General features: G+C 69.4%; 1 protein-coding gene across 1 annotated transcript in view; it reads right to left on the bottom strand.

Moving 5' to 3' along the window:
• Positions 1-715: 715 nt before the first annotated feature.
• Positions 716-1,128, bottom strand: part of MNEG_8544 (hypothetical protein) — a gene marked incomplete at both ends in the record, with an annotated part of 2,289 nt that continues 1,876 nt past the window's right edge. Inside the window, one exon of the mRNA XM_014042986.1 lies at positions 716-928. Within this exon, the coding sequence (XP_013898440.1) occupies positions 716-928 (213 nt within the window). The remainder of the gene's footprint in view (positions 929-1,128) is intronic.

The raw sequence follows: 1,128 nt of genomic DNA, 5'->3' as shown, positions 1-1,128 counted from the left end.
AGGCGCTGCTCTGCGGCGTCGGCGCGCGCCTCGGCGTCAGCGAGAGAAGCCTCCGCCCCGCGCGCGCGGGCCGCGGCCGCGGCGACGGCGCGCTCGGCGTCGCGGCGCAGCGCGGCGGCGCGCGATCGGTCGGCCTCCAGCGCCTCCCGCTCCTGCTGCAGCGCCGACCTGCCGTAGGCACACACGTGCCAATTGTTGCATTCTCAATGACATCGTTGTTGGCATCGACCCCCATTGTTGCCATAATATGCACGCTATGCCAACAACACGTATCCAACGCTATCTCAGCTCTGCGTCCGCACCTCAGGCCGGCCTCGCCCGCCAGCCCCTGCTCAAAACCCGCCCGCCCCCACCTCTGGCTGTCCACCTCCCGCCGCGCCTCCGCGCGCGCCGCCGCAGCCACGGCCGCCTCCGCCTCATCCAGGCCCGCCGCCCTGAGCTCAAGCGCAGCCTCCCGGTCTGACGTCCATGACATCAGCGCGCGCGGGGTGGTGTGACGTCACCGCCGCAGCGCCGGGCGCGGAGACCCTCTAGTGCACGGCTTCAGAGCACTGCTCGCTGCGTGTGCACTCGCACGAGCCATGGCCGTCCACGCACGAACATGCGCTCAAGCCTGACTCCCTCGACACATTCCTGCCGCTGCATTTTCAAGTGCGTTGCAACTAAAGTGGCCCCCACCCCACCCCAGCCCCTAAGCCCGCCGCAGCACATACGTCTACACACATACACACACAGCGCACCCACCCTGCAGCAGGCAGCGCGCCTCCGCCAGCGCCGCCTCCCCCGCCTCGACGCCGCGCTCCCGCCGCTCCAACGACGCCGCAACCTCGGACCGCAGCGCCTCGATTCTCTGCTCCTCGGACAGCAGGCGCCGCCGCGCCTCGGACGCCGCTGCCTCCACCTCGCGCTGCTGGCGCCGCAGGCGCTCCTGCAAGACACAACAGCAAACGCCAGCGTCATGAGCGCGCTCTGTGTGCAGAGAGCCCGCACATCTTTCAAGCAGGCAGGCAGCTTACGTACAGACCGCCAAGCACTGCAGGCTTTAGAATAGCTGCGATCCTTCCCAACAAACGTCGCCCCACTCACAGGCTTGCGAGGCTGTCACCCGCCCCGTCCGCCCCCCAGCCC

Source organism: Monoraphidium neglectum, assembly GCF_000611645.1.
Source record: "Monoraphidium neglectum strain SAG 48.87 unplaced genomic scaffold scaffold01634, whole genome shotgun sequence".
Lineage (NCBI taxonomy): Eukaryota > Viridiplantae > Chlorophyta > Chlorophyceae > Sphaeropleales > Selenastraceae > Monoraphidium > Monoraphidium neglectum.
The sequence above is the reverse complement of the archived record's forward strand: the minus strand, read 5'-3'. Positions and strand labels throughout refer to the sequence as shown.